At 43.3% G+C, this 27459-nt stretch overlaps 1 protein-coding gene across 1 annotated transcript in view; it reads right to left on the bottom strand.

Moving 5' to 3' along the window:
* NAPA (NSF attachment protein alpha) overlaps positions 1-27459 on the bottom strand; it is a 433641-nt gene that overhangs the window by 339674 nt on the left and 66508 nt on the right. Inside the window, exon 4 of the mRNA XM_069644342.1 lies at positions 20113-20159. Within this exon, the coding sequence (XP_069500443.1) occupies positions 20113-20159 (47 nt within the window). The remainder of the gene's footprint in view (positions 1-20112; positions 20160-27459) is intronic.

Genomic DNA, 27459 nt, shown 5'->3' with positions numbered 1-27459 from the left:
GCAAAGGGACAGAGGACGCCACACAGAGCCAGTGAGTCGACCCAGACATAGTGGGGAAGCCGTGGCTTCTCAGCAACTGTTAGATCAAAAATCCAGAGTAAGGGAATCACCCTCTGGAGCCAAGGCCCTTTTGACCTTGAAGAACGTGTGTTGGAGAATCATTTGTATTGAAGAAGAATCCAGGAGAAGGGAGCTATCTGGAACCAGAGCTTTTACCTTGGAGAACCTTTATGTTGGAACTGTTCAGTTTTCCTTTACAAACTTTGCAATCACTCATGGTTAAAGATTTCCCTTTTGGCCTTCTAGTTTGATTTATAGTGCGAGGGTCAGAATAGAACTTCCACACAAGGACGGTTTAGATTCTGACATCCCAACACAGAGAGCCTTAGCTTTTGGTTTGAAGTAGGGAAATTGCTCTTAGATCAGGGTCAGGGAGGCTTTTTTTTTCTCCAACCCTTTTGTTTTCAATAAATGTCTTTAACCAAATGACAACCATGTGCCTGAATTTCATTCCAGACTCCTCACAGTAAGGAGGCACAGCAGAAAGTCTCTCCAGTTGATTAAAGTGCAGAGTGTCATCTTGGACACTTGTTAGCTTGGACAAGAAGGTTTGGACAATTGTCTCGGAAGCAAGCTTCCAGCATCCCTCTGTGGCTTCTAGTGTCATTTCCTTGGCTACAGTGGTCAACTAAAGAATGGCTGCAGATCAACTCCCGACATACAGAATCCTGTGCTGGGAGGACCCCAGTCCACCTATCATGCAAACTGCAGGTTAACACCCCTTACTCAGCCAGTGCTTTGCTCTGTGGCTCGGAAGTGGGCTCCCAGGGATGGTGACTTAGAAACTCAGTAGGTGTCAAAAGGTCACTCTTCTGGCCTCGTCTTACATCACTGCTAGGTAAAGGCTTCCCCTTGCATACATCAGCAGGTCACACCAGTGCAGATTGTGCAGAGACGGGCTCAACTGATTTTGAGTGGCATAGAAGAAGCCCTACTACATAGAGTGGATGTTAGGAAAGATGGCCTCTTTTGCACATTTCCCTCCATTGATTTCAATTGGACACCCTTATTTTAGCTAATTTTTGACCTGACTTTCGGAAGGAAGTAATCCTTCAGCTTTACTTCCCTTTTGCTCATTTCAATGTTATGGGGAAGCAGACTAGTCCCAAAGACTGTCAGTAATGAGAACATGTCTAATTACAGGGCAATGGGGAGGGGGGTGTATAGGAGATATATATATATATATATACATACATACATACATTGGAGCCAGGATTCCTGCAAACAGCAGCCCATTGACAACCACAAGATGAGTTTTACAGTGGGACAGCATCCATGCCATTGATTAGCCTGGTGAAGCCCTGCTCCTCTGCCTGATCGCCACCCTCATCAGTGCATCAACTCTTGAACTAGTGGGACCAACAAGTATCAACACTTACTCCAGGTTGCATGCCCCAAGAGCCTTTGGAAATGTCCCTGGAAAGCTGGTGGAAAGACCAGTACCCTTGTGGGCCATCTTCCTGCAGCCTTTGCCGTTCCATGTTAAACCTCAAAACTTTGGTGGTCACCTGCTTGTGCCATAAGTCACCTTCTCCTGAGATGTTAGCGCCCTAACATAAAAAGGGAGGCTGAGCTGGAGCTGCTTCTGTGACCATGTCTGGAAGATCACCCGATCCCTGAAGGGGTCTGAACCCTTCAGCTGCATCACTCTGGTATTGCTTTTTGTAGTTGGACCGACCGAAGGACCAGTGGAACCTGCAACCCCCTGGCATGCCTCTCCCGAACGAAGGACAGGAGATCATGTTCCCAGGGATTCTTGGACCATCAGTGTGACCTGGGAAAATCGGAGTTGGGGAGAAGGCAAGGGGGTGGGGGCAGTGGGGCACGTTCCCAGCCCCATACAAATTCAAGTTTGGAACATTTTTAAATCATCACCACCACAAGCCCTTTGCATCCGTTGTGAGAATACCTTGCCTGGAGAAACATGTACTGGAACTTGTGAACTTTGGGCACTAACCCAAATACCTCTTCGGGGTGGACTTCCTAGGTAAAACAATTGGGTGCACTGGTTTTATTTATTTTACCAGCTTCCGATTACTTAACTGACTTACAAAGTATTAGCCAAGTAAGTGAACCTAATGGTGAATGTATAGATTTGTGATGTATGGTTTTGTGCAATTCTACCTGCTATTTTAATTTCTTAGTGTGGTCTTAAAGGCCTAATAAATAGTTATATTTGTATACATTGACCGTCTAAGATTTTCTGTGTGGACTCACCCTAGACCACTCTCACTCACGAGACTAAGCCTTGAATACTCTTCCACATACCTGTACTGGGTTTTGGCAAAACTCAGACCCCACCATTGACCATAATTCAGATGGCCTCCGCAAAAGCACCTCCCCCACACACCCGCCTTCCCCCGGCTGATTTTAGAAATCCATCTCAACAGCGGCCAACAATTCTACTCCTAATATGCAGTGAAAGAAAAGACCAGAAATGGCATATTATACTGAACATCCTCTGGTTCAATCACTGCATTACAGACAAGCACTTCAAGATGGTCACTGTTCAGTATGTCACCACAACCCTACAACCAGTTGAATGGCTATACAACCCTGAAAGAAAATCCAAGTCACTGTCCGGAACTCGCACAGCAGACTCTCCTTGCGGTTTTGATGGCAGACCATTTACCAGTACACGATGCTGCCTTTTGGGCTCCATGTAGTCCCCTTCTTGTCCACTTATGTGATCTAAGAAGAGGCTTCTTAGCCACATCTATGCTTGCTCAGACAACTGGTTTATTTGAGCCTCCCGCTGCAGTTGCATGTCAGATTTTAAAAAAGGGATCTAAAAAAATAATGAAATATAAAAAACTCCATGAAACCAACATGGTGCCTAGGGCCCAGCTGCATACCATGAGGGCCTTTGATACTACAGACAAAAAAAGAGGGCGGGAAATGTAGACACATGGAGCTCAGCCAGGGAGAAGAAAGATTCCAACATCTTGTTTCACTCACTATACCCTTCCTTTATGTCCCCTTCATTTCCTTTAACACAAAGCACTTGGGTGTGATGTCAGAAAGCAAAGACCACTTAGAAGTAGCCTTGCCAGGGGATGTTGACCCTTAAAAGAAGGGGGGTCTACGACTCCCTAGATTGAAGAAAAATGATTGCTTTGGCCCTGTTGAGAGAGCAGCGATTTCCAAAATGTTCCAGTTGTGAGGTGAAGACAGCTAATCCAAGGCAGAGGCAAACACTTCTCCTTAACTATACCCAAGGCACCTGCTGCTGGAACAAGACCTGCCTCGCCGCCAGCAGCCTGGTACCCAGGACCTCACTGTGCTGAAGGACCACTGCAGGTGTGTGCCAGCCTTCCCTGTGTTTGGGAGCCCAAGAACAAATCTTGTCCCGAGCCTCTAGTTTGTTTTTCAAAGTATCTGAAAGCCAAGTCAGCCAATACCCTGTGTTATCATTGCACTATTGCGAATTGTAATTCAAGCCCATTCAAAGAAACAGGACCTTCCAGATTGGCCTTTGACACTCGCCAATCTTTATAACAGCTGTCCCGCACATTCGATGCAGCTCACAGAACCAGCTGAGCATGCAGTTGCATCAGTTCGAACAAAGCAGCATTAGGGCACCTGCAACCTCGAACCGCTGTTTGAACCTCTAGACTCATTGTTCCAATCCAGTCGACGGTCAAACTGACCCATCGCAACGACTCGCCTTGAGAATCCAGTCATCAGCTCGTCCGCAGTTTAACCTGAACCACCAAACTGCAACGGTCGCCTCCTTGATCCGCATTGCACAAGCATCACTTTAAAGCCCTTCAGTTCGATCCCAACTCGACACCTGCTTGCCATGTGAGCCTGAATTAAACCGTCCGCGCAGCACCAAGAGGCATGGTTCCCTGTTGACAACCCCCTCAGCACAGCAAAGATACCAGTGATCGATAACTGCCCCACTAGCCCAGTTTTGGACCCTAGAGACTGGATAGGTCACTTTTAAGCTATTTCACAAACAAAAACATAATAGTTATAAATAACATTGTGGTTTTCATCTGCCTTTTACAGCCCAGCCTCCTCTCGAGTGCTTCAGTTTACCTTGCATATTGTGTTCTTCCCAGAGGGGTGGGTTTTTGTGGTGGGTTCTAGCGAGCTTTCTTTTGCATATGGTGTTTTTAAAATTAATGAATGCCCAAGATTCTGTAAAGATATACTTTAGACTGTTGTACTTTGCTATTTGGGTTGCTACCAATTCACATTCACACCCCTCGAGTTTAGTCTTTCCTGGGCCCCACGTTATCAGAAAAGGCGAAGGCGGCATCTCTTAAATGTACCCGTTTTACCTTTATGATTGGATTTACTCTTGTCTTGTAGACTTGTAAAGGGAGGATTAGGCACTTAAGCCACAACTCGTCCTTGTACTCCTGCAGGGCATAAGTGAAATTGTCACACTGCTATATACCTGCATTTACATGGTTCCTTTTAGAGCATTTGATGCAAGTCGCTACAGGAACTATTGTAAAATCTAAATTCCCCTCTACTCCTCCAACCCCAATGCAACGTTTGCTATAAAATGAACTCTCATCACATTTTAATAATTCACCAGTTGCCACTGCAGCTGAAGCAGAAGTACTTTTTTGGGGTTTATTTCAAACCTTTAACATTTCCAAATCATTATACATCATTTCATCATAAAAGCAAAAATGAAAAAAAGCCCTTGGGTAAAATGAGCCTTTCCATACAAGGACCATATAACTGATACACAATCAGGGGAATAAACAAATCAAGCAAACTGACTCATGACAAACTTAACATTCCAAAAACAAAAAATTTAAATTAAAAAAAAAAAAAAAGGCAAAAGGTCCCACAAAAGCCCTTTCACATTCCTGGTATATCAGACCCCATCATCCTTAAAAAAGAAATGTCACCACTGAGAAAATCACAGATGGATTCTCCCCCAGTAGAAGCATCCTCCACCATTCATCCGGATATAACGTATTAACTCAGTCAATAAAGACTCACAAATAATAAGATCTTAAGGCAGTCCGTCCCACACATGAGACTATTAGAGGTTTCAATGTTTCTACCACACTTTGTTTTTCACAGAATCTACAGGTCAGTTCAGGTTTTCCAATTGGTTTACGAGCTCCCAGGAGCCCTTTAGTTAGATTCGATTGAAGCAGACTCATAAATTTCCCTCTATATACACCGGACTGGGAAAGTTCGCCAGATATTTAGGGATCGTTTTCAACGCTCTAGGTTCTCCAGAATAATCCTTCAAAGCATATGGGTTTCTTTTTCTTGCGTTAATATCCAATCATGGCATTGTAGTTTCATTTTAACAGCCGTTGGATTATTAACTAGGAGCTCAGACAATAAATCCAACTTTGATAAACAGGCAATACATTTTGCTTACCATTAATCAAGAGGCCATTCCACCCCCTTGGACAACCTCTCATCTAAGATATGCAATGGAGGAGATGTGTGGGCTCTAAGATTTTCTGAAAAAGGTTATCGACTTCCATAAAGATATTGAATATAGAGATTGCAGTCCCAATTCAAATCTAATACAGCCCACCGGTAGACTTCTCAGGAGACAAATCATCCTCTTCCAAAATACTCCTTCCAAGATATCCAAAATTTGCATGGGGATATTCAGTCCCGTTTCTGCACCATAGGAGAGAGTTGGACTCACTTTCTGATTACAGAAAGTGAGGAGGGGCATCAATGTGAATCTGCCAAACCTCTGATGTACAATCATTCCTAGTGCAGCCAAATATTTAACTTTCGATCTTAATCTCAGAGCCAACAGTGTTTCAATCCCTCCTTGATCTTCTTGACCTGCCTCTTCATTACTTCTATCACCTTGATCTTCCCCTCCATTTTCCCTTGCTTGTTCCACTTCTTGTCCCAGGACCGTCCATACCCTCTGCCCATCATCTTTTTCAACACAAACATTTCTCATTGCCCCAGAGATGAATCTAAACAGAAAATCTCCTGACTTCCAATCCCCTATTTTCTGCACCGGTACCCTTATTTCTGGTGATACTTCTTCAGGTTCTTCTAACCTGACCAACCTTTCCCACAACTCCTTGTTTAGATCTGCTTGTGGACCCTCTGGGTACACTGATGCTATGGGCATGTCCGCAATTGTAGATGGGTTATATGGAGGTGAAAAAGTTCTTGAGGTCCCCTCCTCCCCCCAGTTGCTTATCCTGATAATCCTGTTGACACTCTACCACTGGAGGATTATAGACTGGTTTTATATAACCCTACTGCAGGTTTAGGTGCTGCAGCGTATATCCCCTTACATTGGATCTCTTTTTCATCTACCATATCCTCGAATAAATCGCTAGGAATCAAGAATCTTTTCTTTTTGGGAATTCCCCCCCCCCCCTTTATATGTAGCTGCTAAAAAGATGGCCATTTTTTCATAGCATGTTTCTGTTATGGGAGCCCTTCTCTGGCCAGGAGCAGGAAACCCCCCCCCTCCACTCCCCCTTCTTTTGTTTCTACTATTCATGGTTTATTTATTCTGTGACAATACAGTGGCAGAACCCTATGCAAGTGTTTTATTGGGGTTTCTTCCCCCATAATGTAGCGCGCATCCGTAGCGCTTCACTTAGACCTTACTGCATGCAGCTACTTGTTACACAAAAATACAGATCAACCCACTTTTTCCCCCCACGCCCCTTATACTTTTCCCACTTAGATTTCACACACACACACACACACAGTGACTCCTCCACCTTCTTTCCTTTTTTTACCACAAAAGACAGGAAGAGAAAATATACAAAAAAATGGTTGAGTAAAATCCAGGCCCATTCGTTATACCGAGCCACTACTGTTTTTCCATATAGCCTTTGTAATGCCACCTTCCCAGCATTTTTTAATATGCTGAGGATCCCATTGCTTTTATCATCAAAAAAGAATAATGCGTGGTACTACCCTCAACCTATTATGGGGGAGGATCCCTCACTTCCTAGTCCTTATAAGCTAGGAAGCTAGGGCTCCCTTTTATCTCAGTCTTTATACGCTGATGTACCTTTTCCCCCCCCATTATAAAAAGTAGAAAAACTAAAATATGCAACCATTTCACTACATAACCCACCTCCTGTCCAATCTATTCCTGAACACATCACCAAAAGTTAGATTCCATAATACATCACTAAAAGTCCTATTCCATCTATTCGATTGACCTTGTACATCATCCACATCACCATACCATCATACATGCATGTTCCCATGTTATCACTTGCAAGAGTATACTCGCATGGGTGTGTTTCACTTGAGTTTTCCTCCATTACAGAGATGGCCTCTCTTTCTGGAGCCACAGCCTACTTTATTGAGCAGGGAGGATTTCTTTTACAATGGCTCCTACTAAAAATCGCTCAGGACACAAGCGTTTTTTGATTTAAGGGTACCGGTCACTGTAGATGGGCTTGGCTGTCTTCGCAAAGTACAGGGGCAAAAATCCAAGATCACGTCGGGTCTTCACCACTGAAAGGTAGCCCACACCCAATCACGCTCACACCAGAATGAATGCACCCCTCTAGGGAAGCAAGGCCAAGAGTCTTATCTTAGAAGGATAACAAGTTTAATCTTTACAGAAATGAGGATGGGGGGTGGGAGGGGCAAAGAACTCTGCTCCCTGAATGGCATTCTGTCCCTTTTCCATTCCAAGCTCCTCTGATGCCAGGCAGGAGCTTTTATACTCTTTTCTTGCTGCAGTGACATCTCTGGATATAGGCATGGCTCCATCCAAAAGTGTCCTTCCCTACAAGGGATGCTGCAGTCTGTCTTCCTTCATGGCCAGCAAGGTCAGTTTTAGAACATGCTACTTAACATACTGCTAGCCTATGCAAGATACACTGTAGCTCCTGTTTGTCATCATTTTGCTACATTATGAACATTCATGTATAAAAACATTTTCCCTGTCATGCTCTCCATATTGCATTCATTTGACTGATTTTTATCTGGTCCAGTACTTCCCCTTAAAACCTTGTTTTCCATAATTGTGCATTGAGCATGTTAAAATCCTCATTTGGCGTACATGGGCTTTTGACAGACAGCCAACAGCTGGTCAGCCACTTCGTGTGCTCTGCCAGAGCTTAGCCTTGGTGACGAAAAACAGCATGCTCTGAACCATTTTTAGCACAGGCCACAGTATTTTTGACTCCTACCGTGCTTTGAGATTTCAAAACTAAATAGAACATTTACAAATGTATTCAGCTAATAGTTATTTACACATTTAAATACCAACTACCTTCATTTAGTGCCCACCCATGTCTGTGTGCGATTATATATTTGCATGAGACAGTCAAAAGAAGTCTTGTCTAATTCTAAAGCGCTTGGGAATGAAGAAAGGCACCAGCTCCTTCCTAACACCTCCTGGATCTTTGAAGTGCGCCGTGAAGCCTTGCTGCAGTGCTGAAGCTCCAATTTTGTATCGACTAGACAAGCCCGGAACGGACGACTTCTTCCCTTGGGTTGGTGGGACCAACAGACCCCAAGACTAACTTTGATGAAACCCCTCTCCCTGCTGGCTGTACTTCCTTGCTGCTGCTGGAACCGAGTGGCAGGGGTCAGGAAATGCAGAAACAAGTGCATCGTCTTTAATCCGGACCCGAGCTTCAGTAACATCCCGAGGTCCCTCCCAAAGCAGGCCCACCCAATCCTGAGCCACCTCAGAGTGGTAGACCCCAGAAGCAGGAGGAGCCCATCAAATGGACAAGAACCACAGTGGTGCTATTGACCGGTAGCTGAAAACGCGAAGTGCTGCTGATTTGGAAAGAGCCCGTAGCCGCCGACGACCTTTGAACTGCAGTGCAGGAGTCCTTCAGGCGTTCTCCCTCCTGTCCCCACGACTGAGGCCCAGGAACTGCAGGACTGCAACCTGAACAGAAGCCAGCTAGATCCTCTTCCAACCTAAAGGACTGTCTTGACTAAAAGGGTACTTACCTTTTTGGTCTGTAGCTGGTTTGTTCTCACTAGAGACTTACAGTAGCTGCTTTTTCTGCAGAGCTGCTTGCAGCTTTGCCCTTCACAAACCTAACAGCTTGTGGCCCTACAGTGATTATTTTTCTACAAACTCTTAAAACATGGTTCAATACTTTTGTGCTATCTGAAGAAGTGCCTCAGCTCCCTAGACATTGTGCAAATTGACTTTGGCTGTCCTGGCTCCCTGCTGACTCTTCTGACCCATCCACTTTGGTTTCAAGTGTCCCTCATAGGTGGTGCCTAAGCTTAACTTGTATTGCTGGGAAAGGTCTAACCTAGAATTCTTTGGGAGATTGTAAAGTATTCACATGCTCCGAGATCCTGTTAACCTATTTCCTTCCCTAACCTTTTCCACAACCTCAGTATTGCATTAAGTGCGTTCCCAAAAGGGTATCTACTTGTTTATTTTAAATCAGAAGCGTTGTGAAGTGTATTTTTACTGTTGTAATTGTGAATCTTGGTCTTACATCTCTACAGCTCACATGTACCCCTCTTGAGATAGGTCTGGCTGCTCAGTCACTCTACCAACTTGTGTACTACAGATTTATACTAATAGGTAGATTCCCTATTACAAAGGGGGCAAGGCTGGTGTAATCTCCCACATGTTTACTGCATACAATCTTGCCTAACAGGTTTCAGCCTCACCCAGCAGTTTAATTGAGTAATTTCATAAAGATTGTGGGGTTCACACTGAAGTCTGCAGTTCCACCAACGTAATGTTGCCAGTTCATAACTTTCCGAATATAAAGATTTGGTGAGAGAAACAAAGTTGGCATACAATGCTACAATATACCCACCGACCAAGGAAATATGTGAAATGAATTGGTGAAAAGTACATGACGTGTTTCCAATCTACAAGCTGGAAACGCCAGAGCCTCAAGCTCAACACAGACAGTACCAAATAGGGACAACACCATCCAAATTGACAAATAGGCTTTCCAAAAGCTAGGTCTAGTTCCTAGACACGAAACCAGCTCTAGGAGTCTTTGGCTCCCAACCTTCCCACAATTACGGGTCACAGGTGAAGACCATCACTAAGAGTCCCCACCTAGGGAATGAGCAGACACAGAATAAAAGCATTCAGTCTGTTGCTCAGGGTGGGTTATAGGGTCAGGAAGCTTGTGTTTGGAGACTGGAGAGATGAAGGAAGAAAATAGGTGGCAGTAGTGGAGAGCAGGTAGTGGTAAGAGCTAAAAGGATCAATAACAAGTACTTATAACCATAGGCGGGAGGGAGCTAAAGCAGGTGGACTGAATTGAGAAAGGGAATAAGGAGTAGATAACATCAGGCGGACACAAGTGAGCAGAAAGAGGTAGAAAGGACAGAATCAGAAGAAGGTATTAACATTGTGTGAAAACAGACCAAAAAAGGTCAAACTCAGACGTGGCAGTCGAGGAGCAGGGATGCAAGAAGGTGTGAGATCCCAGGAGAATGAGGTGGCAATACCAAAAACATAGCAATACAGAAGTAGCAACATCAGTGGGAAAGACCAACTGGTAACAGCGATAGGCAGAACTCCCCAAGGAGGAGGTGATGGTACACTTAAAAAGTTGAACAGAGACGGAGGCAATAATATCAGGGGAAAATGAAAGTAAAGCCAGAAACATAAGGTGCAAAGTAAGAGACCAGGTGGGGGGACAGATCTCCCCGATTAAAAAAAGAAAAAAGGGATCAGGGAGGTTATAGTGGGCTTTGAGAGAAACGGAGTAAGGGAGGACAAAAAAAAAATAATAAAAATAGTGGCAACCCAAGACCAACACCAGAGTCCCTTCTTTCTAGCTCTCCCTACCCACTGTGTCCAATTGCTGCTCAGCTAGCAAGACCATCAAATGAATTGTGGTGTACGGGACAAAGGAAATCCTTCAATTGCTGAGTTAACACTCCATACTGTCCAGACTGGGACATGCGTTTCTGCAACCCAGAAGGCCAAACTACACCGCGGAAGAGATATTGGACCACAGCAAGGTATCCAAGGGCACTCAAGAGAGCCATCATTATCTTTTTGGTTTGCTTGGGAAACTCTAAATAAACACAAGCAGTACAATCTTCTAACTACCCCAAAACAACCAATTGGTTTGCACCAACCAATATGTGTTGCTGTGCTGCTCAAGGATGACTCCATCAGGAATGCCTGGCTCCATCTCTTAACAAAACGGATATCACCCATAGATTACTCTACGCAAACTGTGCTCTTTCTCCCCACTGCCTCTCTTTTGACACTGGACCACTGATATGGAAAAAGGGATTAAGAAAATTACAAATCAAATTCTTCAATTTAGCGGGGCGTGGGGGGGTGGGGGGGAGAGAAATTTAAGGGAATAATACGCCCTCCATTAGAACGAACATTACTGCAGATAAGTAATTTGTTCTTCTAGTGGATACATTCCTCCCACAGAGTTCTTTCTCACCTTGTTTAAAGCTCCCAAAGCAGTGCCAAGAAAAGTGGGAGAAGGACTAGCATGAACCTACAGCAAGGAATTGTGGTGAAATGGCCTACCTACTCGGTCATCCTCACCAGGCAAAGAATCCAAATGGTAGTGCTTGATGAAGGTATGGAATGAGGCCCAAGTTGGTCCTGGCAAATGTCCACAATAGAACTCATTTCTGTAAAGTACAAGTGGCTGCATGGGCCAGTGGGGTGAGCATGAAGCCCTTCCTAAACATCATTGGCACATGCTCTTTTAACAGGTTTTAATACATATGACCTTCCTTCGAATAGCCAGCTTTGAGTAGCCTTGTCGTTTGCCCTTGCCTGGACCAGAAAATCCAACAAATAGCCATCTTCCAGAAGAAATAAGATGCATTTTAAGGTTCTTCTTGGATCCACCCTAATATATCTCTTCAGCCTCCTCGGGGAGGAGGGAAGGACACAAAGATAAGACTAATTATAAAAGGGGATGTTCCAGAACCACAATAGGATGAAAGTAGAGTCTAACTCGAATGACTACCCTTTTTCTTGGCAAACTGAAAAACAGAAGGAGATGGACAGGGCCTGCAATTACGATACTCCTCAAGCAAGACTTGCAAAAATGCAACCTTAAACGAGGAGTGTCAAAGGACAAGAATGCAGAGACTAGAAAAGAGCCACCAGGTAAAAATGAATGCCCCAAGGAGGGACAATAAAAGGTTTATGAGGGCAAGCATTGGTAAGACTTTTAATAAACTGCATAACTATGCAAATGAGCCACTATCCGGTGTGATTTTGAAAATAGATATGGCTGGTAGGTAGCTTTACACTGTACCACTGTTAAGGTCTCACTAGGCCAACTGTCATTGATGGAGCTCAAATAATGTGCCATTGGAGCATAATGTGTTGATCTCTATCCTGGCACCAACTTGTGAACTTGCACTACCAACAAGCTTAGTTGTACTTAGTGGAAGTGTCTAGCGGGGTGAAATGAAGGTGTGATACTGAAGGTAAAGGAAGTGAACTTCTTTACTAAGTTCCAGCGACAAGGTATATATATCAGGTAAGTAGGTAGGCAGGTGCACAGGAGACAGCCACCTGCCTCCACTCTTACAGGCTGCTTCACTCAACTGACATGCATGGAACTTACAGGGGCACTCACACCACAACATTGCACAGGTATACATTCCACCAGGCATTCTCTCAAGCAAGCATTCATACAGGACCAAGGCAGGGAACACAAGATAACAATGGATGCCTCAGAGAGCCTTACAACCAAGAACCGCCTCAGAGATCCAAATCCTTGTACCAAAACCTCAATAGCCAGGCATGATGGTTCAGTGTCCTGGCAATGGGGTGAAAAAGTCTGTCAGCAGATCGTCCCTCCAAGGAGGGCAAATGGCATTTAGAATGACAGGGTGCGAAACGACCAAGATTGCTCAACTCTGCTTCAACTTTCCAAAGTTGAGAGGAATTGAAGAAGGCAATGACTTGGGCGATACTGCTGAAACTGGTCAACTTTATATATACATGACATGGTAGAATTAGGCACCATGCTGTTTGCTTTAATATAGCACAAACTGTTTGGTAATGTTATATACTATAACTTGATTATGAACTTGTTTACTGTGATATCCGATTGCCCTCAACTCCAGAAGATTGATATGTAGTTTGGACTCCGATGGAGACCAACGTCCGCTGATTGTCAGGTCGTTTATGTGGGCTCCCCACCCCGTTAGTGAAGCGTCCCTCACTACTGTTATCTCCAGCCATGGTTGCCAAAAAGATTCTCCTCTGAGGATATGATGTCTGCAAGCCCACCATTGTAGATCATGTGCTACTTGGGCTGGGACCTGCAGTAGATCTGACATTTCCCCAGAGAACTGGGACCATTGAGTTCTGGGAGCCCATTGAAGAGATCTCATTCTCAATCTGGCACCAGGAAAATGCAGAATGCCCTCAGACCGAGCAACCTGAGAAAAATCGAAGGCCGGAAGATGCTGGGCATTCTGAAACTTTTGTCACCATCTGCAGAATGTGGTGAGCTCTCTCTTCGGGAGGCGAGGCTTTGCCCGAACAGTTATCCAGGACTGCTCCTATAAATTGGAGCTTCTGTGATGGTATCATGTTTGATTTTTTTTTAAATTCAGAGAAAAACCTAGTTTGTGAAGGAAGTGACAAGTCTTGGACAGGTGACCCAGGGCTTGTTCTGGAGAACGTGCTCTGATCATCCAATCGTCCAGATAGGGGTAGACATGAATCCCTCTCTTCTGAGACTCGCTGTCACCACCGCCATCAACTTGGTGAAAACTCTTGGGGCGGAGGTCAACCCGAATGGCAGAACTCGAAACTGATAGTGAGAATTGCCAAGCGCGAACCTCAGTTACTTTGTGCTTGAGATGGATTGGCCCATGAAAGTAAGCATCCTGAAGGTCCAATGATACCAACCAGTCCTGTAGTTGGAGAGCCTGAAAGATGTGAGAAAGTGTGGCCATCTTAAATTTGTCCTTCCTTAGAAACTTGTTCAAGTTTCTCAAGTCCAAGATGGGTCTCAGCCCTCCGTCTTTCTTTGGAATAAGGAAGTATGGGGAATAGCAACTCTTGTTCCTCTCCCCTACAGGTACATGTTCTATTGCACCTTTCTGTAGCAGGGTTAAAACTTCCTGCAACAGGAGCGGATCCGGATGCTTTGCAGAGTTGTATTCTGGAGGATGATTCTGAGGTTTCTTTAGAAAAGGAAGGCAATAACCTTGGGATAGTGTTTCCAGTGCCCAAGTATCTGAAGTAATGCCCCGCCATTCTTTCAGATGCTGTGAGATCCTGCCTCCCACTGGGGTCCTGTGGGTCAAAACCTCAGAGTGGTTTCGCGGCAGCTGCAGCAGCGGCTGATGGTACAGATGCTGTTGCTGGGGCGGATTTAGCACCTTTTCCTCTTCCCCCGAGGAAATTTTCTTTGACCTATTTGATTGACCTGCCCTCTTCCTTTTCCAATTGAGGAATAGCGAAAAGGACGACCCCTCCAGGAAGATGAGCCTGTGTAGGGGCGTTGCTGAGGTTTTCTTATAGCGCCACTTAGAGATTTTGCTGCCGCTTTGGAGGACTGTAGCTTCTCCAAACTTTCATCTGCCTTGCTAACGAACAACCTCGAGCCATCAAAGGGCATATTAAGAAGTCTGGATTGCACATCAGGAGCAAGCCCAGATTTTCTTAGCCACACAAATCTACGTAGCACTGTGCTAGTCAACATGGACCTGCTGATACTGTCAGCTGTGTCCAGTCCTGATTGAAGGCATTCTCCCGAAGCCTCCTTTCCATCCCTTAAAATAGCTAGAAAGCCATCACGTTCTTCGCCTTCTGGGATGTGTTCAGCTGCCACTGACATACAGACCCACAGGGTATAAGAGAACCTTGGTAAAGTACAGGTTACATTAGTAGACTTCAAAGCCATAATACCCGATGTAAAAATTTTCCTGGACCATGCATCCACTTTCTTATCGTCCCTATCTGGCTGGAGGGATTGTAGGGTATGCAGCATTTTTTGTGGAAGTAGCTGCCTGTACTACTAAGCTTTTCGGAGATGGAGGTTTACTGAGGTATTCCGGATCAGATGTACAAGGTCTATACTTTGCCCCAAACTTTCTATTCCCAGACCCTATGGCTTCAGGATGTTTCCATGCAGAACTAACCCTTCTTTGTAATGCAATGTGAAAGGGTAAAATGGGGTCTTGTTGGGGTGTTCCAGATAATATATCTGTCATGTCATCATCATGATTGACTGGTGAACTCTTACCCCACCCCATAAATTCTGTAACTCTGCCCATGAGTCTTCTATAACTCGTATACACTTGTTTTGATGGGTCTGGTTTGTCAAATTCATACTCTGCAGAAGTATCCAGGCCACTTGCTGTTTGCAAACATTCTTGCAAATCTTTAATTCTTGATTGAGGATCAATTAATTCCTCTGGGACAGATCTTGTACCATATCTAACACCAGCAGAGATTACTTCCTCTTGTTCTGATGAATCTCCCTCATATATGGATGACATGGTCCTGAAAAAATCATGTCGACTCTCAGGTTGAAAAACCTTTTCAGACATTACAGGTCTGTCCTTCAATAGAGGTTTGGGCATCGATGGCGCCGAAGTCTTAATCACTTCATTCGATATCGAAGGAACTTTTGACGATCTCAACGTAATCATCGAGGAAGCCGTGGAAACCGTCGAAGGAACCTTCGTGGTCTTCGAGCGCGAGCTCGATGTAGCTTCCTTCGAGGGAGTTGTCGGCTCGAGGAGCTTCGGAGTCGTCGACAGCGTCGATGTCCACTTCGATGGCGTATGATCTTTCGACGCCATTTTTGGTTTCCCTCTGCCTTCGATTTATGCACCGAAGGATCTGTCTTACGAGGTGATCGAGAAGAATCTCTCGATGACGTTCGACGTCTTTTTATGAGCCTTTCTTGTTTTGGACCTTCCTCTGTCGCCTTTTTCGTGAGCAGGAGGCATGGTCTTTAGCTATTTTTGAGGGGGGTCTGGGCCGCATTCTCAAAAATTTTTAACATGGATACTCAAAAGGCTTCCCATTCTCTAGGAGAGTCATGTTTGGATGGGCATGTTATAACCTCTTCCGAAGATGTTGAAGAGGATGAAGGAGAACGATGCTGTCTTTTCTTCGCCTTCTTAGAAGACTAAGAAGATTTCCTCGATCTACTTCTCGAATGTCTTTTACGATGAGATTTCGAAGACTCGTCCGAGTCTTTCTTTTTCAAAAGTAGGCTTCGATAAACCCTCCCCCATCTCCAGTTTACCTCTATGCTCTTTTAGGGCTTTGTGGGTCATCGACTGGCACGAACCACAGTCTTCCGTTCGGTGGTCGGGGCCGAGCAACCATAGACAGTTCTTATGTGGATCCATCAAAGACATTTTCTTTCCACATTTTAGGCATTTTTTAAAGCCTGTCTTCGGCGTGGAAGGGTTAGAAGACGGCGACGTAGCTTTTTGTCACGAAATACTGAAGTGCCGTTTTACTCGATCCGAAGCGAAGCTAACGGAAAAACGGAACTGAGGCCAACGGGCGCGTCGAGGCTCTTATACGAGGGATGACGTTGATACATGACGGATGCCGCCGAGGAACATAGACGCCGCAACCTCGATTAGAGAGCCCTCTGCTGGAGAAAGAGAAAAAAATTCTGAGGCGAAACCTAAAGGTAAGGATATATCTAAGATGAGTAATACGTGGGAGGACACAATCCATTCGAAATGCGGAAGCATTCAACATGGAGAAGATCTGCGCACCAATCTTCATGTTCAGCTCACACTTGCTTGACCCCCCTCCCCCATCAACCAACTCTGTGCATCAGCCAGAGTGCCTGGACTGCCAGAGAGGTGCAACACAGTCATATTCACCTAGTTCATGATCACCCACAACAAAAAAGGAGCATGGGCTCCTCAGGGACCACTTTTATCCATGGAGATGCAGCACATGATGAGCATTAACAGCCTCCAAAAATCCCCAGACAAGAGGCCCCATTCGGATGGAACAGGAGCATGGTCTGAATGGTTGTCACTCGCATGTGGAGAGAAAGCCATGCCTCACTCTGTGTCCATTGCTGGCCCTATGAACTGCAAGCATTCGGGAGGGATCAATAAGGACTTCGTTTATGGAGAAATCTAAAACGGTAGAGTTGACATCGTCATGAGATCCTCCAGGGCGTCCCCTTTCAATCTGGATCACTTGTAGGGAACGTCCTGCACCTTCCTCATCTGAAGATCGGCAGTGACCCCACCATGACCTTTGTTACTCTCTGGGCCAAAGTGAGGCTGAATGGGATGACTTCAAACTGCCACGTCCTGCCAGAAAACAAAAATGCTTGCGCGGTTTAAAGCAGATAGGGACAGCACAGTAGGTGTCCTGCAAATCTAAAAACACAAGCCAATTGTGCAACTCCAGAGCGTGGAGAATCTGCACCAAAAGGTAGCCATGAACCCGTCCTGCCAGAGGAGTTGGTTGAGGAGCATCAGATTTAAAATCGATTGCCATCCTTCCTTGGAACCTGGAAGCAACATAAATACCAGCCTTTCCAGACTCTTCAGAAACAAGCTACACCGCTCCATCAGTGGAAGAAGAGATTTCCTGAGAGAGGACCAATTCCAAGTAGGCAAATTAAATGTTTCGGGAGGGCTGTGACAAGAAAGGCAGGCATGTGGCTGCGTCCAGAATTTGTAAAGACCCATCTACGGGTAGTTCTGTTCTGCCAGGCCCCTATGTGGTGCCAATCCTGCCAATCCTATGCACCCCCACCCCCCCTGCCCCACCCCCAAGCCCCCCGTCCCCACCCCCTTTCCCCGCCCCCACCAACCCTCCCCACCCCGACAGGAGACTTGTGACAAGCAGATAAGGGAAACATTACAATGGTTTTGGAGACCTTGAACTCAAAAGCAGGTGTAACTGAGGCTTTTGGCTTATTAGGCGCACTACTGCCGCCTGAGGATGGAACGTTTGTTTCCCTAAGAATTTGCACAACATTTGATTGGGGCAGGAAGATACCTCAGTGAATCACAGACTCTAGAAACGTGGGCCTATATCCTGCATATCAGTATCAGATGTATGGATTTTAAATGCGGATAATACACATGCAAGAGTTTCTAATTTTGTGCTACGATTTTAAGTCGCTTATGCACTTTAATATCATAATGCCTATTAAATTACATAGATTTCCACCACTAACACTAGAATGACAAAGCAGATAATGTACATTTTTATAGTCGCAAAACATTATCTTTATACTTTATTTAAAAGGTGGCACATGCAACATTCTTAGTCTGATATTTACTACAAGAATAAAACTTCATTAAAAAAAGGTGAATTAAACAAACTTTCAGAATTCCTCATCACCTTATTATTTACATTGTCATTTGACACCTATACTTGTTTCCACTGCACTGAGCAATTTCCTCTAGGTTTTTAATCAGGTTATTTACAACAGTCACCCAACCCATAAAAAAGACGTAAACTGTTTATCCCAATTAAGTAGCCCTTTTGAATGCAACCAGTCAAATTAACGTCACCACGAAAGAGATGACCAGTGACTAGTTGACTACCTCAAATATCAATGAACTCAAAATAGTCTTTGTAGCTTTAAAAAAATAAATTAAAAATACTGCGTAGACTGCATGAAAGAGTGGCAGCCAATAAACAATTGCAACAAGGACAGGAATAAGTAGATGAGACACTGAATTTAGTGTGGAAAGCCGACAATCCCCTCATCCAATTACCAGCGCCACCACTCTGAGGTGGGTGCCAATATTGGAGGGGAAATGTTGTGCTTTTTGGCTGCTTAAACCTATCGCTTACGTAGAATTTTGTGTGCCAGTTGCACTGCGAGCATTTCCTAAAAGACTGCCACTTTCTATTTTAAGAATGTTTACTTAAGCTTTGCATTTTACTACAAAAGTGGTGGTACATTCTAGGAAATGCCGTTTTTAAAAAGGGAAAAATGTGCAGAAACGTTGTTTAACTTGAACTCCTCTTTGAAGAGCTAAAGCAGCGCTTTTGAACGGAGAATCTCCTTGCAGTGCCTGCCCTGCACTTCCCATGGTTGCCAAAGAGGTTGTCAAGCAGTAAATAAGGCACATGCAAAGGTTTGGGCTTTGATGCCAGAACGCCACATTACCATCGGAATATGGTGCTTTTAAGGAAAGTGTTCATCCTTCATAGATGAACACTTTCCTATGTTTGCAAGCACCTCAGAATCGGGCCCTCAATGCCATCCTCCCATCTTTATGCTTTGTACCAACTAGGTTGCGCTGTGTTACCTAGGAGACACCACTAATAAAAAGGTCAAAATAGAGAGGTGCAGGAAGGACGTGTTGAGTTCGGGGAGGGAGCTTAGGGGAAAGGCCAACCAAAGTCAGTATAATGTACTATGCTCCTAAAGTGCCAGAGCACCTGCTTCAGCACTGTTAACTTAAAGAGCATCCCACTCGTACAAGTGGAGGCTCTGGGACACTCTGGCATAAGTGATGCAGTAAAATTACAACTCTAAAGTGAATTCATCCAGAATAAGAAGAAAATTACTCAGATAGGAGAAAGTTCAGTGTGTACCACATTTACCTCGGAGCCCAGGGCCAAGTGGTGCTGCTCTTTTTCAGAGGAGGCTGCAGTACAAGCAGCTTTTTTTGCCATGCCCGGAGGGTAAACAAATAGTGCGCATGCCGATTGGGCATCAGAGGGTCTGACTCACAATCATTAATAGCAAGCTGTATATAAATGCACTATTCAGCTGTTCCAATTTTATGTATGGGATGGATTAGATACATTATTGCAATGAATGTCGCCATCTTACACACTCCATCAGCCTGAGCTCCCAAACAAGCACTAATGCATTAAGGCCTACCTGGGGCTTCCTGCCATTTGCAGAGATGTTCGTTAATTCACTGAGACAGTCATCAAGAGTTCTTAGGTTTCCACACTCAACCAACATGATGCGGGATGGGTTGTAAAAATACATTCCATCCCAAAACTATATTACGTCTAATGAGATTAAAGGCTAGACAGAATTCCAATAGAGACATTGAGAGACTTCTAAGAGTCACCTCTGAAAAGCCCTTAAAAAAAATAAAAAAGAAAAAAATATAATTGAAACGTATACATGGAGAGAAACATTTAGGGTGAAGCCAGCAGCTGTGATCACTTATACTCACCATGTCTGTGTAGATCTCGATGGCTCGGATCAAGCAATTGATGGCTTCTGTAAACAAAATAACTAGTTTGAGAACAAAAGCATTTATTACCAGCTGTGCAATAAACAACCACACAGGGTATGCAGAAATTATTTGAAGGATTAGGTCCTTAGAAAAGTTCTTAACTATTAAACAACAGGTAAGGTTCACAACAGAAAAGGTTCAATCCCCGGAGCAAGGGAAGTTAAAGGTGCAGGAAGCTACAAGGTATGTGTGAAAAGTCATAGGTCCGGTATACACACCATATACATAGAGTATAGCCCTACGTGCCAGGTACTGCCAAAATACGCAAAGTGTAGCCTCAAATTCCCAATAATGCCATCACATATTTGGTATACTAACCATAAGCGGTCATAAAACCGCTACGGTGGGGTATGGGCTTATTATAAAATATCCCTTCCGATGTTCCATTAAAAAAAAAATATTGTATGTTAAGGGTACTTACCTTGAATTAACAGCAGATGTTGATAGAGCTGTCCAAGTTTACAAAATTAAATTTAAAAAAAAATAAATTTAAAAAAAAAAAAAAAAAAAAAAAAAAAAAAAGGTATTTTGTACGTCATGCTAGGTAAACCGAAAGGATCTGCTGCTGTAATGGCGCCAACTATAAGGGTTCCGATTTGAAATCAGGGAGGCTAGCTCAGGGGCAAAGCGCTCGCCTTGGAGGTAAGATATGACGGTTCAGAACAGGTTCGATCCCTGGTTCCACGCTTAGAAATCTCTGCACCAATGGTACAAAAAGGGATCTGCAGGACAGAAGATCGGTCATTCACTAGTGCATTAATAATTACGTTTATACATAGAAAAAGTGTTTAGGCACTAGGTTTTTAGAATCCACTTGCGCTTCACTTGTTAGTTTGTTGATGTTTTGTTAGGGTTTGTAAGCTTCTAGGTCATGGTTTGTGGAGGTGTTGCCCACACCTCTTGTCAGTATTGCGGTTTGTTTGTATCCAAATACCTTGCACTTTGTTAAAATGTCGAAACACATGTCGGCTGACCATCAGTGAGCACAATAAAATATACGCATGACACTACCAACAAGGTTATAAAGACTACAAATTATTTAACAAAGTGCAAGGTATGCAGGTACAAACAAACCACAATATGTTTATATATTACACAGCCGCGGTAGTGGCTGTGTAGTTATGGTTAAATTGCTGTTTCCATAGGAAGAACACTTTTTGGGCGGCTTATAACTCCGCTCCGCCTGGAGGAATCCTCACCAAACTTTGCAAAAAGAGTATATGGGCCACTCTGAATTTTTTTGTAAAGTTTGGTGAGGTTTGTTCCAGGGGGGGAAAAGTTAGAGGGGGGTCCCAAAACGTCTTTTTTTCCATAGACTGAATGGGGAAAAAAAATGTGCGCATGCCTACAGCCCAAACCGCTGGACGGATTTTCACCAAATTTGCGGCAGGGGCAGCGGCTTGGTCCTGAAAGCGTGCTTTTGTAAATTTGGTGAAAATCCGTCCAGTAGTTTCCTTTAATACGATCAAAAAGTAGGTCAGAAAAATGCAATGATATTATGTCCGCTCTGCGGTCGCACTTCCCTGTTCGCTCCGCAGACAATAAATCGATTGGCTAATCTGTAGCGTCATGTCCGCGGGCATGTGGCGTTTTCACTGATCGGCTGTGGAACAGCGTGAAGTGCGTCACATTTGTTCGCTGCCTCTGCAATCTTTCGTTCATATTTTGGTGTACACGGACATCGACGGTAACACATAGGTATCACAAAACAAGATACCTAAGGACTTGTTATACTTATGAAATACTGTTTCCGAAGGTGAGCTTTAATTGCTTGGGATGGAATGTGGCAGCGCAAACTGTAAAAGTGGTGTTTTCTTGCCAACAAATTCATACGGTAAAGGGAAAGTTGGTGCTCAATGTACGGCGCCCAATGCCTGGGTCTGTGTTGCAATGTTTTCAGATTAATATTAAAGTCGGACTGGCGTCCTACATTTTGATTTCGGAGCCCGCCACCTGGAGTGTTTGTTGGAAACAATGGTTCTGGAGGCGTATGGGAGTGCAGTTCTCATGATTGGATTGTCATATGTTGATGAAAGTGAGAATGTATTTGCCTTCCGAGTGAAGGCAAGTTCATTTGCTTTTTTGGTTGCGAGCTCAGTAGGCCCACGCATTCAAGTCAATCCAATAGTGGCTATTCTTTTTTGACCTTGAGGGAAAGGGAAACTTCAAAAGCTATGCAAGGAATGAGAGCTTGGAAAAACATATCGTTTGATAAGGTTATGTTTTAAAATCGTTTGTAAGAAACATGAAATATCAGTTCAAAGATTCTTTGCTGCGAACACATTGCTGTCTGACTTTGCGAAAAGCAATGGAGGCTGTCAAGATAATGTAAGTTTAATTTTGATGACTCTACACCGACCTGCGTTTTAATTTTATATTACCCAACACTAATTGTGACTATGTAACTGAAGTATTGTTTTTTGGTGCAGTTATATTTTTCCTTCAATAACAGAGTGCCCTTTGTTAACGTTTGAAGGCTACGAGTAGGGTCACTTGTTGACCGTTACTACTACTACTTTGAAATGTTATGCTTGCCCACATAGCTTTGTCTATCAGGTTGCACCTTTTTTTGGTCTGGTGTAACATCAAGACGTGTAATCCTTGCCCATTCATTTTGGCTTCATAACTGAATTACCCTCTCACTGTGTAGTTGGCATTTTTTTAACCGTTACAGCGACTGCTGTTTCGCGGCCTTTGTTGGCTTGCACTATATGTACCCATGGTCAACGCCAATAATTCCTTAAAATGTCATGTTTGTCCACTTCCATTTGTGTACTACTTTCCACAAGGTTTGTGTCTGTTTTGAAATGTTTTCCTAAAGGTTGGGTAGTCACACAGATTTTTTTTACGTTTTCTGCCTAGCTACATATTGCCGTTCTGTGCGTGCCATGGTTTCCAGCTACCAAGTGACGGCTTCTTTCCACGCCAGCTGCAACTGGTTGTGCCGGCTGCCTGTCCATTATAATGTTATGGGATAACAGGCCTGGCCACCTTTGTCCCTATGCGGAACTAGCGATTAGGAGTGACGTAACATTTATGGATGGTGTAAGGGAACGGTCATGGCGGCGTATTGCAACTACCTGTGCAAACAAAGCGGTTGCTTCAACAGAAATGCATACTTTGTGTATGCGAAAAGGACAGAGTTTGTTTCACCATAAACATTGTCAATGTTGCCATTAGAACGATTGTCACAATGTAATTGGAAAAGGGATTAGTCTGTTGGTCTCCGACAGTAGTTTGTTAAATAAAAGTACTTTGCAAATTCTTAAATGTTAACGTTTTCTTTTAAAATCCTGTTTATTTTTTCAAAATGTTAGGTACCATATTAGACGTCGCTGTATGTTTATTTACAGGTTCTGCGTCACGGCACGTAATGTTGCTTTTTGGAGTTTGTCATGGAAAGCAAAGGGGGGCAATGTATATAACAACCGCTTTACCTTTCTATGGTGGCCATCTTGAAAACAGATTTTGATTTGTAATCGCTGTATGTTTATGTACAGGTTCTGTGTTTCGCCACGTACTTTTGCTTTTACCTTGATGCCATGGAAAATGAAGACAGGACATGTATGCAAGAACCGTCTTTCCTTTTGATGATGGCAATCTTGGAAAAGGATTAGAACCACAAATCCTATTTTTCAATAGTATACATTACTTATTAGCACATCTACACTATTACTGATAAATAGTATAGCTTCTATATCCTTTGCTGAGAAATTTAAAGTACATGGAGTGAATGCGATTTTTTTAAAAAAAACATTTACATTGCGAAAGGTGGTTTTTAACGCAACCTTTACTTTAACGGATGGGTTTGTTTTTTGGTATTACAGTTAATAAGGCCTTTTGCGAACGGAAATGAGAAAAGACGCATCAAACAGTGAATTGGGGGGGTGGGTGGCTGGTGAAAAAATATTGTGCGTTTGTCATTTATAAGGTTGGGCCAGTGTTTGTCATGCTCCTTCATTACAGTAGTGCTGATTTATCTTGGGGAGGAGGGATGGCCTTAGCTGATGTCATTTTCACATAACTAAAACTTTTTCTAAAAGTATGTAATGTGTACTATATTGTTAATGGCCGAGTACCAATACGTGCTGGCGCTATGCATGGCAAATGTTGCAGGTGGCCGTTCCTACATCAATATAAAATCTGTTTCCACATTGTCCATGAGGCAAACATCTTACTGTTAAATGTTTAGGGATTCTGGGACACGTTACCGTGCTATACACAAGCATATTGTCAAGTGGTATTCTCCGCAAGGTGTTTAAATAAGTCAGAAGTTGCATTACATTATGGTTACGTGGCACTACTATAAACCGATCATATTTAGCAAAAAAACTTTGCAAGGGATGATATGGTTAAGTTGTTGTACTGAAAACCTGTCCAAATGAGTAAAGAAAACTTTGTTAAAAAGGGACGTCATGCTTAAGTTGCCCTACTAAAAACCCGTAAAAATCACTAAAATAAAACTTTCTTAAAGGGGCGTTATGGTTCAGTTGCCCTAGTAAAAACCCGTAAAATTCACCAACAAAAACTTTAACGGGACGTTATGGTTAAGTTGCGCTACTAAAAACCTGTGCAATTCACTAAATAAAACTTTACAAACATGACATTATGGTTCAAAGCAAAACCGAAAAAAACCCCGACATTCGCCAGTTATGGTAGGCTAAGCAACCATACCTGCCCGCACCACTGTGCACTGCTACCACTAACATCCAGAACATGAAAGATGGCATCATAAATGTCATTGATGACATCACATGTGTAGCCCCTTTGTTTTTGATATATATATTTCAGTAAAAAAAAAAAAAAAAAAAACTTTCTTAAAGGGACGTTATGGTTTAAAGTAAAACCGAAAAACCCTTCACAATCGCCATTTATGGTAAGCTAAGCAACCATAACTCGCACCACCTAAGTGCATTGCTAAGACTAACACCTAGGACATGAAAGATGACATCACAAATGTTTTTTTATTTACTGATATATATATCAGTGAAGAAAAAAAAACAAAGGGGCTACACATGTGATATCATCAGTGATTTCATCAATGACATTTATGATGACATCTTTCATGTTCACCTTTTAATAACCTTTTGCCATTAGACATACTTCTTCTTTATCATTTGTTCTTGAATCAAATCTCATCTTATTTATCTAAGTGTATCTTACCATATATTGTACTGTTGATTTACAAGCACGTTATGTAAATGGCAATGAAATAAAAGTACCATTACAAAGGGTGAATTCAGGAATCAACATTCTAAGCTCCTGCACCTGAGAACATTCAATAGAAATGAGTACATGAGTACCACAAACGTTGACATGTTCAAAAGAATATCTGTAGATTGGGACTAGACCTATGGTTATAGAACCAGAACAATTATTTTCTGCCACGGTAGTCTTAATAAAATCCACACTATTAAGTGAGGTCACCTACTAGTTAGGAACCAACACATTAAGTCGCCAGGCAACAAACTGCAAATTGTGCATAGATGGGTCAGACACATGGTCTAAAGATGTTCAATTGACATCTGTTCCAAAATTTTAATCTATTGAATCAAAAAGTGTATCATTAAAAAAGAAAGTGAATTAAAAACCCAACTCCTTCATCACCCAAAGCATATTGGATTCAAATAAACAGCATGACACATCTAGTTCATTTAGGGCAAGAACCAAACGGTGAAAAGGGGAAAATTTATGCAGAAACAAACCAGATTACAAATCAAAGGAAATTGAAACAACGCATGAGGGGTTCGGGGGGGACTTGGGGGTGGGGGGGGTTTTGGGGGGGGCTACAGTCTCTGAAAAATAAGGAAAAACACCAATACATTTAGTTCCTAAATTCAATGCCGATCAAGTGTGCAAAAGAGCTGGTCTGATTCTTAGGATACCCACCAAAAAAAAGTTGCTCACACAAATCTAGTGATGAACCTCTAACCTACCTTACAAGTCATTGTCTATTGGCCTAGCTGCGCCATTATCAATGCCATATTTAACCTAATGCCCCCAAGGAGGAATGCATAAAGGTAGTAGACCAAGTGACCTTACTACGTCCAATGGCCCCAAATACCCCTATTTCAACATACCAGCAGAGAATGGTGGAATGGTGGAATTGCTTCATTTAGAAAAAGACAAAAAGTACAACTTAGGTTTGTGTTAGTTTGGTAATATGATAAATCGTGATAGCAAACCCCCCACACTGTCCCCGTTTATGGGTTTTACTTGTAGCATGTACCACATGCGTAGTAATTTGAGGCATGTCATGGTTGCATTTAGGCCAGGTCAATGACAAAACGACTACATAAAATGAGGAGGGGGTCGGGGGGGGCTGGAAAATCAGTTGAGGAACTAGAGAATACATTTTGGAGAGACAAGAGTCAGTTGTAAGCACGTTACAATGTAAGCTGGCATTTTCTGAAGAGCAATTTAATTTTCTGCAAAATGGGATTCACAATGAGAGGGTGATGTAGAGGTATAAGCAAATGGATATAGCTCCCCTCAAATCTATCCTGGCATGTGTAAAGTGGGCATGCACTGGCCTTTACTAAGATTTGGAATTTGGTCCCATCTAGCTTTAATTTGAATAACTTGAAGGCCACACACATTTCAATTTCCACACAAAGGGCTTTTAAGCAGGGTACTGTATTCGCTGTTCTGACAGAAATCTACAGTGCATGCCAATTTCATACAAATTCTTGGACACCTTGTTGTTTGCCACTAAGTCCAGAAAAGTTCAATGTACTCAAGAGGAATACAGAGAGTGACAAGTACTTGGTATTCAACAAACAGCAGACTGGGGGAAGAACAGCAGCCGGATTAGCATTCTCAGATGATTGGATAGTGGTTTTTCGAAGTGTTAAATGAAACCACAAAGTTGGAAAGCAGGTTTGCCACTGCCCAAGAAGTGCGAATGTTGAATAGGAGGCCATGTGTTGAATGGATGGGCTTAAATAGATTTGTTAGGAACTGCTAGTCTGTTTCGTAGAAGAGAGTAACAGGGGGTAAAATTCCAAGTAGCATGCTACTACCAAAGCATAAATGGGTGACAGTGGGGGCGGAGACAGTCATGTTTGATTTGAGATTTGTAGAGCGCTAGTGTTTGCCGAATGGAGGCCTCTTAACACTTGTATCCAGACCCCATTTCATAAGCAGATTCGGCCACAAAATGTACACTCGGCCCTAGCAAGGGATAACACAAACTTGGCAAGTAACAAATTCTGTGAAATGTGCATACTGCGAGCTAGTAGTCATACAAGGGGATCAGTGAGCAACGTCATATCTGGCTAGTAG

The sequence above is a fragment of the Ambystoma mexicanum genome, chromosome 2p (assembly GCF_040938575.1).
Source record: "Ambystoma mexicanum isolate Mex_15411 chromosome 2p, UKY_AmexF1_1, whole genome shotgun sequence".
NCBI lineage: Eukaryota > Metazoa > Chordata > Amphibia > Caudata > Ambystomatidae > Ambystoma > Ambystoma mexicanum.
Note: the sequence above shows the minus strand (reverse complement) of the source record. Positions and strands in the feature narration are given on the sequence as shown.